Here is a 17164-nt window from a genome sequence, read left to right on the forward strand (position 1 = left end):
AGCTGTGAAACAGTCAAAAATTATGAAATTTTGTTGGTAGATCAAAGATTATTATTTTGACTAGAACTATTCTTGGTTGTTGGTATAACATTCTTTTCTATTTAATTTTGACTTGTTTTACCTTAAAATTGAATTGCTTGTCATAAATCATAATTTGTCTACATCAATTGAAATTTTGGTTAGTCCTACTTGGGGTCTCATCTTGGTTGTGATTATGTTGCTAACACCACAATCGCCAGAAATGCTCCCTAAACTAAAATAGAGACTGTAACCTAGTGCAACCAGAAATAATTGATTTAAATTGTGGACTACATCATATGATGCGACCATAATATCGTGGTTACGATAATCATCACAATTGCATAACATCGCAATTGTGGTATAACATCGACTCACAACAATGATGTGACCACATTTGGATCGTATCATACCATATAGAATTCAAAAATATTTTTTAATTATAAAATAATTCATACCGTAACAGTTGTAATTCGCATCATAAAGATAGCAATCGCACTGACCGCGATCATTACCGCAATCCCACAATTTAGAATGGCTCAGTACTTAGCTTTCTATCTTGTGTTTTGTTATCATTATCTAAAATTCCTTTGGTTTTGGGTTTCAGGATTATTGCCCTGAATCTTGTTCTACACATCTCACTTCTCATCAGATGGCTTTGCAAACTTTTGATTTACCTTTGGCCTCAGAAAGAGCTAAGTTTTCAGAAGTTCAATTAAGAAGGCACAGTAGTGGAGAAGCATATTTTGGATACAACAAAGAAAATGTTATTTCTCGTTATCTTAGAGCTTCTTCTGGCTCTTGTCATGATTTATGTAAAATTGGAAACAAGACTGCATTTGAGGCCAATGACAAACATTCTACATCTAGGAGAGCATCACTTCATTCCAAGCCAATGAAGATGCCTACGGCCAATCGCAGAATGTCGATCGATTCGAGGCTTCCGATTTCTTGCACTGCTGACACACATAAGCTGGAGCTTCCAACAAAATCTTCAGACAGCAAAAAACAAAGAGGGAAAGAAGTTCTGGAAAACAGAAACAATGCATCACTTGTTAAGGCCAAACCATTATTCTTATCAAAATCAAATGTTTCTTCTATCACCAAGACTACTAGTCAATCAAAAACAACTTCCAAGAAGAAGGAAACTATATCGAAATCGACTTCTGGTAGAGCGAAAACTACTTCAAAATCAACTTTCGAAGTTAGAGCAACAGAGTTGTCTAAAAAGCCTGTGATTTTCTTGAATCCAAACACAGTTGCTTTGAAGACAATACCTTCCATGGATTCCTCAGAGAGCATTGGTGGCCAAAGGAGTACTAAGATTAAGATGGAAAAGAGGGAAGGCTCTCGCGAAGTAGTTTCGCCTTCACGAGCATCATTGTCGTCCAAACCATCTCCCAAAATCAATGCAGGAAACCACAACAGCCTGAAAATCGTGTCGCGGGTTAAGAATCAACCCGAGGCTAGAAGAGTTGAACCGAAGAAACTCAATGATGATGTTGAGGAAAAGACTTTGTATGTTATCAATGTGGAAAGTGATAACCAAACTTCGCAATCTGATCAAAATGGGAGCCAGGATATTGAACCATCACCCGAATTTTCATCCTCAGTTTCTCAATCCATATCCCAATCAGACCAAGAAAAAACTGAATATTCAACTGTCGAACTCGACGAGGATTCGTCTTCAGGAAACTGCGAAGCCGAATATATAGACAATAAGGATAGTCTGAAAGTTCAGGAGAATGGTAATCCTCAAAAGGGTGAAACTGTATTTCTTGAATACAAGGAATGCCAAATGTTAAAGCTAAAAATGGTTGGAGGAAAATTGGTTGAAACTCAATTTGAGAAAATTAGTCCAAAGAAGCTTAAATTCCGCCGCGGAAAAATGTTGCAGGAAAATGCTACTAATGTTAACATTGATGATATAACTGATTCAGAGAAGGTTAATTTGAGACATCTAGAAGTTGAGGGAAAGAAAGATGAAGAGATATTGTTGAATAATGTAATTGAAGAAACAGCAAGTAAATTGGTTAAATGTGAGAAGGGTAAGGTTCAAGCATTGGTTAATGCCTTTGAAGCTATAATCTCTCTGCAAGAAAAAAATGTATTTGACAAACATTGTTAGTTTATATTATATCTGGATAGAAAATTTCCAGATTTTGTAAACAAAAATTATAGGTAGCCCCAAGCTTTTGAGTGTTTGACATAGATATTGGTCAAGAAGCTGATGGCAATGCCTAAAGTAGAGGTAGATTTGCCTTATATGTAGAAGTTAAGGGTGGAGAGTTGAAGGGGGAATCTTGTGTTCATCACTAGTGTTGAATTGCATTTTATTTCTATATCCCTTTTGCGAATTTGGTTTTGGAGAACGAAGAGAAGACTTTAGAGTCACAAATGTATTTTATAACCATCAAGTTTTCAATTTTCCTTCTTTATCGTGTAAAATCCAATTTGTAAAACGAGTGAGTATGTCTATGTTATGTAACTTTAGTAGTTGTGTTATTGAATAGGAATCCTCTCTCATGCTTTAGAGGTAAGTGTTTCAAACTCCTTTTGTTTTCAATGGCAAAAACATTATTTCAATGTATTTAAAAGGATAAATATATTATAACATATTTGATTTATTTTTATTTTTAAAACATTTACTTCTTCATTACTGCATACATACTTTGCTCTACAAATCCAAACCTTTCAATTATTACAATTACATAAATATTTTATTAAGAATTATCCATAGTTAGTTTATTTTTGGTAGCTTTTTATCAAAAAAAATAATAATTTCTTGAAGTTTTAGTTTTGCTTGTTACATAAAAATGGATGTGCAACACCATTAAAATGAAGAAAAAACTAGTTCAAAAAGTTGAATGGAAACAGTTTAGTAAATAGAACTAAAAAATGAAAAACTAATTGGAAGATCATTTTTTAAATAAAAAAGTTTCAAATGTTTTTCATTTAAGTAAATTGTTAGTGTCTCTAATAGGATTAATAACTAATTTGCTCATCACACATTCTTCATAGTCTCTCTCATTGTGTTTTCCTCTTTATATTTACAATTCAAATATTGGTTGAATCTTATCTTCTATTTCACATTCTCACTTGTAACAACTTTTACTTTAGATGTTTCTATTGTAACAACCTTAGCTTCAGCTTGCTTATAAATTGTACTTACTGTTGACTATTACTAAGCAGCCCTTGTAGGATAATCATTAGTAATATATCTCGCTATAAAGCCCATTTGGTTGTAAAAGGTTTTATACAAACTCTAGGTATCGACTTTAATGAAACTTTTGCTCCTATTATCAAACCATAACTAATAAAATTTATACTCATTCTTACATTGGGGAATTTTTGGCTGCTTCATCAACTTGATGTGGTTAATATTTACTCCAAGGCACTTTATCAGATGTTGTTTATATGCAACAACCACCAGACTTTGTTAATCCTCAAAATCATTCTTATGTTTACAAGCTTCCTAAAGTTATATATGGTTTTCGACATGCACCATGGGCATGGCATGATGCCCTGAAGAATCACATTCTGTAGTATGGGTTCCACATGAGTCTTAATGACCCCTCCCTATTTGTCTATTTACATGAAGGTCTCTCACTTATTTTATCATATTTGTTGATGACATCTTTATGATAGGTAATTTTGCCTCATTTATGTTTAAGTTTATTCAAGATCTATCGAATCAGTTCTTCCTCAAGGACCTTGGCCATCCACACTACTTCCTTGGTGTTGAGTTCATCAATACATCCATATGACCTCAACATGGATATATTCATAATATCCTAAAAAAAACATAATATGATGGGGGCAAAACTGTGCTCCACACCTCTTTGCACTAGTAATAAACTATGTCTTAATGATGGTTCTGCACCACTTATGCCTCTACTTTTTGCAGCATTATAGGGGTCCTTTAGTATGTTACTCTCACAAGACTAGATATCTGATTTGTTATCAATAAACTCTCCCAATTCATGCACAAACTAACTGAGGTTCACTTGCAACAACTCAAACTTGTACTTCATTACCTTAAAGGCACTATTAATTTTGGCTTTCAACTAAGGAAACCTTTTCACTTCAATTTAGTAGCTTATAGTGATGTTGGTTGGGTGACAATTCTGATGATTACACCTCTACCTTATCATACATTACATTCCTCGGGGGCAATCCAGTTTCTTGGCCATCCACCTGCCAACATACGGTTGCAAGATCATCCACCGAAATTGAATATAGGTCTATAGCGCATACGACAACTGATCTCAAGTGGATGTCTAGCTTGTTGTGTGAAATAGGTGTTCGAGTGGTCACCACTCCTCAATCTTATGTGACGACATTGGTACCACTTGTTTATGTGTCAATCATGTCTTTCATTCTAGAATAAAGCACCTAGCCCTTGACTATCATTTCATTAGAGAACTTGTGTAACAAGGACGACTGCATGTATCTCATATCTCAACACATGATCAAACGACTGACATATTTACAAAAACACTCTCTTCTTCAAAATTTAGCAACTTCAAGTTTAAGATAGTGACCTATTCTTGCGTGCGTAATAAAAGTCAATAACAAATTGCTTGATTTGCTCAACACATTAACATCTTATTCTCATTTTGGTTTCATATCGACATTTATAATTCAAATATTGGTTGAATATTATCTTGTAGTTCACTTGTAACGAATGTTATGAAACCCGAGCCGGACATCAACTCGGAAGAGGTCCCGTATAGGTTCTAACCGGTTTAACCGGTTAGATCGTTCGGTCAGACCAGACGATTTTATAATATAATATATAATTAATTGAAATAAGTGAATAACATATTTATCAATGTCATGCTTTGGGTAATGCATACATATATAAATCAAAATAAAAGTACATCAAACAAGTTTAAGTTACATAATTAAAATTATAAATCAAATTATCTCATATTAAACATTATAATTCATCCAAGTATTATTGCCTTCATTAGATCCAAAATTGACATTACCGGTTAGAAATATAGTTAAAGTGTAATTATCTACATCTTCTTAAGAAAAAGAGTTTAATAATAATTCACAAACAATATCTCAAATCATAAAATTTAACATTAAAACTTATTTACTAAAATTATACTGAGATTAAAAACAAGAACTAATATTGAATCATAAATTTTTAGAAGTTAGCATTAATAAGAACTTTAAATACTAAATACACAGTGTGAGTTGTAGAGACACTTTGCAGCTATCACGTGTATATGTTAATAAGGTAGTCAATGTGATTGGGGAAGAGAGAGAATTAGTGGGTGAGTTCAATATTTAATTAAAAGACAAGGACAAATAGTGAAAGATATATTGTTAAACAATAACACAAACAAAAAATCCTTTCATACCTAAGAGTTCATTGTCATCATTCACAATGACACCTAGCATTCAAAACCCATTCAACACATAAGAATCAAAATTTAGTAAGTGTAAGTGACTCTTTCGGGTAAAACACAATCCTCATGGTAATATATTTCGCTATAAAGCCCATTTGGTTGTAAAAGGTATTACACAAACTCTAGGTATCGACTTTAATGAAACTTTTGCTCCTATTATCAAGCCATAACTAATAAAATTTATACTTATTCTTGCATTGGGGAATTCTTGGCTGTTTCATCAACTTGATGTGGTTAATGTTTACTCCAAGGCACTTTATCAGATGTTGTTTATATGCAACAACCACCGGACTTTGTCGATCCTCAAAATCATTTTATGTTCGCAAGCTTCCTAAAGTTATATATGGTCTTCGACATGCACCATGGGCATGGCATGATGCCCTGAAGAATCACATCGTAGTATGGGTTCCACATGAGTCTTAATGATCCCTCCCTATTTGTCTATTCACATGAAGGTCTCTCACTTATTTTATTATATTTGTTAATGACATTCTTATGATAGGTAATTCTGCCTCATTTATGTTTAAGTTTATTCAAGATCTATCAAATCAGTTCTTCCTCAAGGACCTTGGCCATCCACACTACTTCCTTGGTGTTGAGTTCATCAATACATCCACATGACTCCTACTCTCTCAACATAGTTATATTCGTGATATCCTAAAAAACATAATATGACGGGGCAAAACCATGCTCCACTCCTCTCTACATTAGCAATAAACCATGTCTTCATGATGGTTATGTAGCCACTTATACCTCTACTTTTTGCACCATTATGGGGTTTTAGTATGTTACCCTTACAAGACCAAATGTCTGATTTGTTGTCAATAAACTCTCCTAGTTCATGTACAAACCAACTGAAATTCACTTGTAACAACACAAACTTGTACTTCATTAACTTAAAGACATTATTAATTTTGGCCTCCAACTAAGGAAACTTGTTCACTTCAATTTGGAAGCCTATAGTGATGTTGATTGGGCTGACAATTCTAATGATTACACCTCTACCTCACCATACATTATATTCCTTAGGGCAATCCAATTTCTTGGTCCTCCAACTGCCAACATACAATTGCACTATTATACACCGTAGTTGAATATAGATCTGTAGCACATATTATAACTGATCTCAAGTGGATGTCCAACTTGTTGCGTGAAACAGGTGTTCCAATGGTCACTACTCCTCAATCTTATGTGACGACATTGGTACCACTTATTTATGTATCAATCACATCTTTTAGTCTAGAATGAAGCACCTAGCCCTTGACTACTATTTCATTAAAGAGCTTCAACAAAAACGACTGCATGTGTCTCATATATCAAATATCAACACATGATCAAACTACTAACATACTTACAAAAGCACTCCCTTCTTCGAAATTTAACAACTTCAAGTTTAAGATGGTGACCTGTTTTTGCAGGCGTAATAAAAATCAATAACAAATTGCTTAATTTGCTCAACATATTAGTATCTTATTCTCATTTTGGTTTCATGTTTACATTTATAGTTCAAATATTGGTTAATATTTTCTTGTAGTTCACTTGTAACAAAACTATAATATTGTGATTGCTTCTAATCCATAATTTGAAAGAATGGAAACAAGTGAGCAAAGGAAATGGCCAGTCCAATTAGTAAGGAGGTAAGGGCAATGCCAATCATGGGGGAGTTGGCATATAGGAGAATGGTATTTATCATGAGCCAAAACACTGATTCCCTGAGGATATTCCTCTTTCAGAGGTGATATGTTACTCCTTGTTCCAATTCTTTTGTAATCATAAGTTCCAATTTTTCTTCTAAGCTCTCATATGCTGATTCTTTTGAACAAGCAAATCCTCCTTTCTAGTCCTGTAATGTTTAAGATACTTCAGTAGATTATTTTATTTTGAACATTTTTCTATTGCTAGTTAGCTTGGTATTATTGTTTAGTTTAATGTTTAGCAACTAATCTTGGAGGCCATTACTGGTAACTGTATGAAGGGGGCTCCACACTCCCATTAGTTTTTCTCCATTTCAATTTTCAGTTGAAACATTCATGTAAAGTTTCCCACAAAAATTAGTACTCAAATATCACAAATATATATCAAACTAATCTCTGATAGGAACTGAAGTGTCTAAAAAATTAATCATCAAAAATATATAATGATTAATTTAACTCATATTTGATATCTTCGTAAACTGGTTTTCATTTTCTAATTTTTTAAAGACCAAATTAGTATACACAAAATTTTTAAAGGACGGATCTTTGCACAAGAATTTATACTGCAAAATCTGCCTAAGTTCCTTGCTCAAGTCCAATCTATCTCAAGCAACATTTCGACCAATTATACCAATTTATATAACTACTTATATATCACTACTGCTGATTTACAGACTTGTATTATTGAAATTATGAAAACTTGTTGAACATTTGAAACTTTCTGACTTATATTTTCTTAGGGACTAAAAGTGTCCATGCAGAAAAATCAATCCTTTGTCAAGTCTAAATACTATATTGATCAATAAATATATTATATATTGGATGCTAAATATGCTAGGATCATTGTTCAATCTATGTATGAAAATCATGTACACTAGTATCTGTGTGAAACTTAGCTATGTGGAGAAATAAGATGCTGAAAAATGCATTCAAGGAGCCTGTGCTCTTTCCAAGCTATCTTGAGTGGTAGATTTTGAATCAGCTTCAAGTTTCTTAAACACAAGCTTTTGTTGGGGAAGTTGACCATTGCCAAATGGTGTGAGTTCTGTATCTATTAAAATTGCATCTTCATCCTTAAATTCACCTCTTAAAATACCCTTGGCAAGTTCATTCTCCACATTTTGCTGAATCACTCTCTTGACTGGCCTAGCACCATAGTTAGGGTCATACCCCAAACTTCCAAGAAGTTGGATAGCAGCATCTGTCACTTGGATTTTCATCTTGCGATCCGCGATTCTCTTTTGCACCCGTTCCAACTGTAATAAATGCGAGATAATAAACAAAAAGAAACAGTGAAATCAGGGTTGTGAGATACTACCGTGTAACACTACCCTGCAAATCTAGCAAGAATGCATAGTAAAAGTTGATAATTTTTGCTAGTAACTTCACATATCAAAAGAAGAGATAAATGAGAGCAACAATGATATTCTCACATCACTTTTTCGCCCACACATTTTACTAATTATACCAACCTTTTAACCATTGATCAAAAGAATCTCTTGCTTTGGAAACAACAAGATAAATAACCACTGGTTATAAAGTAGGTGTAAAAAGTAGTGTTAGGAAAAAAGGGTGTGTGAGATGATCATTGAAAATGGGAAATATAACAGGTAAAACATCACTGCTCTCTAAGACATGTATCTAAACTTCATAAACTCGTTACAAGAATTGTCAAGCAATATGAACATAGAAATCAAGCAATTACCTGTAATCTGACAATGTTACTTATTTGGTCACGGTCCAGAGGTTGGAAGACAATATACTCGTCAACTCTATTCATGAATTCAGGGCGAAAGACGGATCTTGCGGCATCCATCACCCGCTGTTTTATGGTTTCATAAGCCAACTCTTTTGGCACAGTGTCATCATCAGTATTGAGAATGTATTGCGATCCAACATTTGAGGTCATAATGATAACAGTGTTAGTAAAACTCACTGTGCGACCTTGTGAGTCAGTTACTCTTCCATCGTCCAAAATTTGAAGAAATACATTGAAAACATCTGAGTGTGCCTTCTCAATCTCATCAAACAAGATAACAGCATATGGTCTACGACGAACTGTCTCGGTAAGTTGCCCTCCCTCTTCATACCCAACATATCCAGGCGGCGCCCCAATCAATCTCGAAACAGCATGTTTTTCCATGTACTCACTCATATCAATTCGTACAAGTGCTTCTTCGGTATTAAACAAGTAGGAAGCAAGGGCCTTAGCAAGCTCAGTCTTTCCTACACCTGTAGGTCCCATAAACATGAAGCTAGCAATGGGACGATGAGGATCTGAAAGACCTGCTCTTGAACGTTGGATAGCCTCAGCTACAGCCTTAACAGCCGGGTTTTGACCTACAACACGCTTATGGAGCACTTGCTCTAAATACAATAGTTTCTCCCTCTCGGATTGTTGAAGTTTTGAAACTGGTATACCAGTCCATTTGCTTACAATTTCAGCAATATCATTCTCTGTAACTTCTTCTCTCAGCATAGATTTACCAGAGTTCATGTATTCATCTAATTCCTTCTCTGCACTTTCAAGTTGTCGCTGCAAGGAGTTTAGACTACCATACTTCAATTCCGCAGCACGGTTAAGATCATACTCCCTCTCAGCCTGTTGGATCTCAAGATTCACCCTGTCTATCTACATATATCAATACAAAATCATTAGTATGTTCATTTGACTAAATCATTTTAAGGATTCACTTCTTTACAGTGAATAGGTGAACCTTCAACAAGAAAATTAGAACACAAAAACACACCTCTTCTTTAATTGATTGAATACGAGTCATTACAGACTTTTCATGCTCCCATTGCTCAGTCAGCTCAACCTGTTTTTCTTTTAAGAGAGATAGCTCTGCATCAAGACGACTTAACCTATCTTTAGAAGCCTTGTCTGTGTCATTCATGAGAGAGAGTCTCTCCATCTCTAGTTTCAAGACCGACCGATTTATCTCATCAAGTACAGTAGGTTTGGAAGTAATTTCCATTTTCAGTTTAGCAGCTGCTTCGTCAACCAGATCAATAGCTGCAATTTGGAAGCAGCAATCGGTTAGTGTTGTATGAATATCGTCGACGTTAGTCCACAGAGAAATTTTAACAAAATAAACTTGAAAGAGTAGTATAGAAAACATGAGCCAAGTCAGTCAACAATATTTTGAAGATCAAAACCAATCCTTCGAAAATTAGTAAACTCTGGTCACATATGTTCCCAGCACATGCTATGGATTTGAAAAACTTCACAAAACAATCTCAAATAATGCCTAATACAATTTAGCTCTTAAAGGTGGCATATTATTCTAGAAGCAAAGGTTTCAGGAAGAGCTGCATAGTGTTCTACTTATTCTTGAAAGGCAAGAATGAATAAGTCAGATAAAGTTCTAATCCAAAATTATTTAAGTCAAGGTGTCATAATAATAACGTATTACTAGAATCAATGTCAATGCTCTTGAAACTTCTCCATCCTTGTGTAAAATATTCAGCCACTAAGAGTTTGCAACAAGTGATCATTACCTTTGTCGGGCAAAAATCTTCCACTGATATATCTATCTGAGAGAATTGCAGCTTCCACAAGTGCACTGTCCGAAATTCGGACACCATGATGCAGCTCATACCTTTCCCGCAGTCCCCTTAGTATTGAAATGGTATCTTCAACTGTAGGTTGGTCAACATAAACTTGTTGGAAACGACGCTCTAGTGCAGGGTCCTTTTCGATATACTTGCGATACTCATCTAGTGTTGTTGCGCCAATGCATCGCAGCTCCCCCCGACCAAGCATAGGCTTTAAGAGATTACCAGCATCCATAGCACCATTTGTAGCACCTAACATGTGACAGATTAGAATTGCAATCAAACCCAATATCACCATGATAATTTCAAATCTCAATTTGGCAATAGCTAAAAACAGAAGACATATTTTACAAGGAGAAAGATATCAGTTAAAATGAGCCATCTTCCATAAGCAGATTCACAATTGCTCTGAAATATTTGGTATATATACCAATCTAACTCAATGAGTATGAAGAACAAAAGTTTAATAGAATCGGGGATGTGCAGACCCTATATGCAGCTTTTGGAATACCCGAAATAGAGAGCTTTGAAATTTATTACCTGCCCCAACAACTGTATGGATCTCATCAATAAAAAGGATGGTCTGACCATCAGATTCTGTTACTTCTTTGAGAACAGCTTTCAGCCTATCCTCAAATTCTCCCCGGTACTTTGCTCCAGCAATAAGTGAACCCATATCAAGTGATATAAGCTGAAAAGAGACAAGTTTATAAGCTGAAATTTACAGCTACAAGCCAATAGATAAACTTCCAAGAGAATAAAATAAATATTACATTTTATTCAAAATGGAATTAAAAATAGAATGGCATAGTGCATACAACACAGTTCATTAGAGTGAAATCGAGAATTAGAATAATGCAGACTCCATCTAGGAGAGAAGTGCATGGTCGTTGTAGTTGTTGAAAATGAGAATAGAAACTTAAAAACAAGTTACTTATATTTGGTGGCCATCCCTTATGCCCCATTTTCAGATTTATGACGAGTAACCTAAGTATATGGATAAAACACATACCCTACGGTTCATCAAAGCTTGAGGAACATCTCCTTGCACAATTCTCTGAGCAAGTCTGTTTCAAAGGAAAAGTTAGGTAAATACACAGAACAAAGAAAAAATTAAAGACTACTAACAATAGCATCTATATGAAGTGAAAGCAAGAACAAATTATTTTGCCTCCTCAATTTAGGAGGAAATTATGAGAAACAATTGAACCTCTAGCAGGACACTAATTTCGTATTGAGCATACAACTGATCATATTTCATACGGTATCTAATTTTGTTTTCATAACAGCCCATAGTTTTATTTAGTATAATTGAAAAGACAGGAATAGGATGTAATCTCAGGATAAGCAGACAAGGTATAAATTTATCATTTTATATTATTGAGTCGGACATACCACTTAAACCCCCTTCTATTTTCAAGAAGCTAGTATTAAAAAGACTAATTTCATATTAAAAATTCAGCTTTTCCTTTCCCTTTTTTTCCAAAAAATGTAACCATTATGTATTTATATAAAAGATGTATTATTTATAAATCAGTGTCACAGGAGCAATTGCTAGTATTTATGAAGTAGGTTAACATTGAGGTTAAAGTCCCACCAATACCGGTAGAAGCTCGTTAAATTTAATACATAAAGATTTTAATGGTGAAAGTGTTCCAACAATCCAATCATAGGTCACAAAGCTAGAACAAAGGCCTACGTAGTAATACTTACCCTTCAGAAATTGCAGTCTTTCCAACACCAGGCTCACCAATTAGCACAGGATTGTTCTTTGTCCTTCTGGAGAGAATCTGGATGCACCTCCGTATTTCATCATCTCTTCCTATGACTGGGTCAAGTTTTCCTGCTTTAGCCATTGCTGTCAAATCTTTCCCATATTTTTCCAAGGCTTCATACTTCCCTTCGGGATCTATAATAAATTTAGACGAGGCATGAGCAATGCAAAATGTTGACAATGATAATAATATAATGTGCAGCTCCTAACACCAATGGAAAAGTGACAAACAACCCGAAACCATTCACAATACTCCCCAAAGACACTTTAGTCCCCGACTCCCCGTTAGGGCTAAAATAACAACTCTAGGTAGCCCTTCCCCGAAACAAAAAAGGGTAAGAAGAAAACACAAAAATACATTTCACATGTTAAAGTTATAAAAGGAAGGCGGAAGGAGAAATGTGCTACCCTGGTCAATAACTGACTGGCGTCCTCTAACAGACTCTATTGCAGATTTAAGAGCCTGCTGAGATATTTGAAAATCTTTAAAGAACTGCTTCCCAAATCGTTGATCTTGGGCAAATCCAAGAACCAAGTGCTCAACTGAAACAAATGAATCCCCATATTCCTTCTTGTAGTCCCTGGCTCTCTGAATCAATGCCTCCAAATCACGCCCCAACATTGAACCAGCTGATTCCCCTAGCACCTAACATTATTGAACATGAGTTAAGCAATTGGGTTCTTGTGCTATAGAAAATATAACCATATAAAACGAAAAGGAAATATCATTTCCACCAGTCATTCAAATTGCGGACTGCATCACGTGATGCGGCAGCAATATTGCGGTTCACCGCAACCGCATCACACCACAATTGCAGTGTGATACCAAATCACTATGATGCAGCCATATCGGGCCACAACGCAACCGCATCGGACTGCATTTAGGCCATAACGCAACGCATCGGGCCACACCAGACTGCATCGATTTCAAAAATATCTTTTTACTCACAAAATAATTTACACTGCAATAGCCATAATAACTGCAATCGCAGTGACCGCAACTGCAACCACAATTTAAAACACTAGTTTCCACTAATGAGTGGTAGAGGTAGTCAACTTAACCAGTCAACAAGATACAAGTATTAACGACATCTAAATCACTGCTTCTGGGTGTTAAGCGTGAAAGGATATATCTTAATCTAAACAAGTTCAAATTTCTCAATCACCTTGGGTTGCCGCTGAATGTACTTATCAGTAGCTTCTAGGAGCCGAGTGTTATCAACCCCAACCTTGGAAAATATCCTGCGAGCAAGCCCGTTCTTCTGCTCCAACAAAGCCTTCATCAAGTGCTCTGTCTCCACAATCTGATGCTTATTCTCCTTCGCCACTTCTGGTGACGAAACTATTGACTGCCATGCCATTTCTGTAAACTCTTGCTGTGTAATCTGCCATTGCATAAAAAACCCCAACATCAACCACTGCACCTCAGAACCTCCAACCAAACCCAATAAGCATAATGAAATAATTCAGAGTACTACCCTCCCCAGACCCCGCTAAGTGGGAGTCTCACGCATTGAGCTGTCTTTTTTTTTTTTAATAACTTGAGAAAACTGACACATGGATAATTACTTTGAGTTTAGTTAGTAAATGGTTCTGGAAGCAGCCTTTCCACTTGTGGAGATAAGGGTGCTCTCCACTTGCAGAGATAAGGGTGCGAACATCTGTACGGAAGCCTTGGGCAATGGGCCGCCCATTTTTTAGTTAGTAAATGAATAGTTAGTTGTTGAACAATTACATGATTAGTTATTCCTCTACTAGTAATCTAATATTTCACTCACTTCATGGCTCCATTGTAATTACTTTTCTTCTTACAATCAATTTTCTTTATGTTATGACAATATCCAAAGTCACATTGAACCGCAGTTGCTGCCAATGGCAGATACATGATTGAGGATATGATAGGGCAAATGGAGTGGCATGGTGCAATTTTAGATAATCAGCTGTGCAAAGAATGTTATATATTCATAAAAAGATTCCAACTAGCCACTAATTTCGGTCGCGATATTGCGGTTTTGGAGTCTCCGCAACAACATGTCACTATAGATCACAGTTGCAGTTATATTCCCGCCGTAACCACGACCGCAACTTAAAACAGTTGATCCTCTTGCCACTCAACTTTCTCTCCTCACTACAATGTTCAAATTTATCAAAAATTTAAACTTCTACATTAACTAGCTGCAACTAAAGTTCTTTACCAAACACGGTAATTGCAAGTTTCAAATGGAAAAAAAATTGAAGGAAAATGGTATGACTTTGTACCCTTCCACTCGATGATGCTTCACAACGAACAGAGAAACGAGTAGAATTTCTTAGAATTCTCTGAAACCCATTAGAAAAAACGTTTCTTTTCTTCAACGATAACGATTTAAGATGATTTGGGAAACTGGGTTTAGCGTAAAAAGCGAGGGAAATTTGGGGATGATGGTTTCGGTTACTTGAAATTGGAACTGAGTGAGAAAAGAAGGGAGATGAAAACGACGTCGTAGAAGCCATGATGCTGATGATCTTGATGATAAGGGAAAGTGAGATTAGAGAGTGGAAATTAAGATGAGAGTGAGAAATGAAGAAGTGTGCATTTGTGTGGGGAATTAAGGAAATAAGAAAAAGATGGAGTGAGAATAGAGTAATGAAGCAGGTTCCAAAAACTTCGAGTACCTTCTAATTTCTTTTGGAAGGGCACGTGAAACATCTGGATATTGGTGGAAGATTCAATATTTAAATATATTTGTTTTAGATAACAATGTTATATTTTACTATATTTTCCTAGTAATCCTCCTATATAATAATAATTTAATAGAAATAGAATATTATTTTTCTTTAGATAATCATTCCTAATAAGTTTTTTGTTTGTTGCTAGTAAGTTTTTTTTTGTTTTATTCCTTTATATAAGTCTCTTAATTTTAATATTAATACATATTTTAAAAAAATTCAGGCCTATTCAATTTTGACTAAAAAAAATTAAATTAGTATTTAAAAATAGTAAATGTAAGTTAAAATAGTCCTTATCATGATTACAAAATAACTAGTTTAATATATGTCTTTATTTATTTTTGGGAATCGCTTTAGATTTTTAAATTTTTCATAGACTAAATTGATAAACACAATATTTAAAAACCAAAATATCTTTTCACTCTAATTTTATATGTCCACCAAAGCAATAGTTTTTGTCAATCACATGGTGAAAGTTAGATTTGGTTTTGACATTTTGTAGGCTTTTACTATCTTCATAAGAATTGTTGGGACTGACATTATTATCATTATAGATATCTTATATTACTGACACTTGGATTGTAAAGAGGCATATCTGTAACATCCCGGTCCTAACATGCGACCTTAGGGACAAATAGTCATTAATTCCATGAGTCGCTACTATTGAGCTACAATAGCTTAATGGTAGCGACGCATGCAATTAATGACTATTTGTCCCTGAGTAGGTTCGAGTCGCGGGAAGCTCCCATTTGTGGAGAATAAAATACTACAGGGTGTATTTAAGCTTGTGGGTGATGCGCTCAATGGATTCATGGGTCGGGGAGGTCACATATCAGGACTGAGGTGTTACTGGTGACACGCTCAATATATTCATGGGCAGGTCACATGTCAAAACTGCGGTGTTACAATATTTGTCTTTACATTTACTTCTCTCTTCTAAAAAATATATATGTCAACATTGCAATTACATACATGTACATAACTCTTTCTATTCACTTCAATTTTGGTTTGGGAGTTCTGTAATTGTACTTCATGCATAATATTTTTTTAGTGCTTGTTGTAGAGTCATTATTACTACCAATATGTTTTTACGAAAAAGTGTTTGGCTATTCATGTTATTACCCTTTTTTATTGGGGATATTTCTGTCTTTAAAGATGGGGAATCCTTTGGTTTTTCCAATTTTTTAATATGTGATTTTGAAATTACTATTTTGGACATTGCATTTACACTGAGGTTGATTTGAATTCAAGGTTATAACTGCATTTTCATAACCCATTATAATGCATGCCCACCATCCCACATGTATACCCATTTTTGTAAGTGAAAGGGTACTTCATTTCTCCTTTCTTTTAACCCTTCATTTCTCCTTCATATCTATTCTTTCTTATTTCTCATATTTCTTATCACTCCTTCATTAACTCCTTCTTAGCATTGTATTTTTTACTTTTGCTTCTTAAAATTCGAAAAGTCATCTTCCTCATCTCTACTCAATTTTTGGTATTACCAAAATTGGTCCAAGTGAAATATGGATTCACATTCCTTTTATTGTTGAATACGACAAGGAGGTCCCTACTGTTTTGGAATGAAGGTTTTAATGCTTTCTCTCGGTTTCCAATTCTTGGGCTATAATATTTTTTTCTCAAAAATATGTCCTTTACTACTTTCTCTGGGTTTCCAGATTAGATCCTTTTTCATTTTTTTTTCTTAAAAATGAGATCTTAAAAATCATGTGTTTATTATTTTCCTTGGCTTAAGACCACTTTTGAGGTCACATTCCCACTGAATGGTTTTTAAAAGTACGACCTTTTGACTTTGTGTGTTCCGACTTCATATTTTTTGTATGTTTTTTTTTGTGTAAAAATCAGGTCTTTGCTATTTTGTCCATGATTATTTTGTTGAAAACCACTTTCAGTTCATTATTCATCTGATTTTTTTGTTAAAGACTAGCCTTTGCTATTGATCTTAAATATGTTGAGCCAAATAAACT

General features: G+C 34.9%; 2 protein-coding genes across 2 annotated transcripts; one reads left to right on the forward strand and one right to left on the reverse strand.

Moving 5' to 3' along the window:
- Positions 626-2176, forward strand: LOC109360152 (serine-rich adhesin for platelets). Its single transcript, XM_019604883.1, has one exon. The coding sequence runs from the start codon at positions 671-673 to the stop codon at positions 2144-2146; it is 1476 nt and encodes a 491-aa protein (XP_019460428.1). The 5' UTR covers positions 626-670; the 3' UTR covers positions 2147-2176.
- LOC109360788 (chaperone protein ClpB3, chloroplastic) lies at positions 7904-15123 on the reverse strand. Its single transcript, XM_019605909.1, has 10 exons — positions 14727-15123; positions 13634-13852; positions 12876-13113; positions 12407-12602; positions 11706-11760; positions 11234-11384; positions 10637-10945; positions 9886-10151; positions 8841-9767; positions 7904-8391 (listed from the first exon to the last, which is right to left on the reverse strand). The coding sequence occupies exons 1-10, from the start codon at positions 14958-14960 to the stop codon at positions 8065-8067; spliced, it is 2922 nt and encodes a 973-aa protein (XP_019461454.1). The 5' UTR covers positions 14961-15123; the 3' UTR covers positions 7904-8064.

Source organism: Lupinus angustifolius, chromosome LG11 (genome assembly GCF_001865875.1).
Source record: "Lupinus angustifolius cultivar Tanjil chromosome LG11, LupAngTanjil_v1.0, whole genome shotgun sequence".
Classification (NCBI taxonomy): domain Eukaryota; kingdom Viridiplantae; phylum Streptophyta; class Magnoliopsida; order Fabales; family Fabaceae; genus Lupinus; species Lupinus angustifolius.

Bases quoted from the DNA above. Each gene is read 5' to 3' on its own strand.
- LOC109360152 (XM_019604883.1), top strand. From the start codon at position 671: ATGGCTTTGCAAACTTTTGATTTACCTTTGGCCTCAGAAAGAGCTAAG.
- LOC109360788 (XM_019605909.1), bottom strand. From the start codon at position 14,960: ATGGCTTCTACGACGTCGTTTTCATCTCCCTTCTTTTCTCACTCAGTT. The intron at 13,853-14,726 runs GTACAAAGTCAT...ATGCAATGGCAG, and splicing joins AAGCATCATCGAGTGGAAGG to ATTACACAGCAAGAGTTTAC. The intron at 13,114-13,633 runs GTGATTGAGAAA...CAATAATGTTAG, and splicing joins ACATTCAGCGGCAACCCAAG to GTGCTAGGGGAATCAGCTGG.